At 25.5% G+C, this 719-nt stretch overlaps 1 protein-coding gene across 1 annotated transcript in view; it reads right to left on the reverse strand.

Moving 5' to 3' along the window:
- Window positions 1–87: 87 nt before the first annotated feature.
- Window positions 88–719, reverse strand: part of LOC108571060 (tubulin-folding cofactor B) — a 1,439-nt gene continuing 807 nt past the window's right edge. The window contains exons 3-4 of the mRNA XM_017933030.1: window positions 233–437; window positions 88–164 (exon numbers count right to left, since the gene is read on the reverse strand). Coding sequence (XP_017788519.1) covers window positions 88–164; window positions 233–437 — 282 coding nt within the window. The remainder of the gene's footprint in view (window positions 165–232; window positions 438–719) is intronic.

Raw genomic sequence — 719 nt, forward strand, 5'->3', positions numbered from 1 at the left:
ATATATATATATTTTTCTTCTATTACAAGAAATTATAAATAAAACAAAATGTAAAAGAGTATAAAACAGTATAAAATAATAGTGGTCTTACATTCCATTGTTTTTACCAAGTGGCTCATCATATTTTACACCAACCCACCAACCTTCCTTAAACTCAGTTTTACCTATAGACAAAATATAAATAAAAATAATATAATCAAGAATAAATTTAAACAAAAAGTACTGTACTTACCGATATACATAATTGTAGCTCTTCGTTTTGGTTGATTTGGTACATAAACTTCACAACGATCTCCAATATTGCATAACTGAGCAGCTGCTGCTTCTGCCTCTTCTTCTTGCTTTCTTTCTTCTTCTTTTCTTTTCATTTCTTCTTCATTATATTTTCCTAATTTATTTTTTTCCAAAAATGCTTTTACAGTATCTAACATAAAAAGCTAAGTTATCTGTATATCTAAAACATTTAGGAATCAAATATAAACACAGGATGTACAAAAAAGGATAACCAAAATTTTAGGTAAAATTTCTACAAGTTAAAGTGAAAAAGAAAAAGAGTTTATATTAACTTATACATGCATATGTATGTGGAAACATTTATTTTTCGGTTTTATTTTCAACAATCCAAATTTGTTTTGCATGAAATTCAGTGCATGTATGAATCTGTTTTGTTATGAATTACCAAACTTGTTAAAAAATATTAAAATTATTATAAATCCCTT

The sequence above is a fragment of the Habropoda laboriosa genome, unplaced genomic scaffold (genome assembly GCF_001263275.1).
Source record: "Habropoda laboriosa isolate 0110345459 unplaced genomic scaffold, ASM126327v1 scaffold106, whole genome shotgun sequence".
NCBI classification, from domain to species: Eukaryota; Metazoa; Arthropoda; class Insecta; order Hymenoptera; family Apidae; genus Habropoda; species Habropoda laboriosa.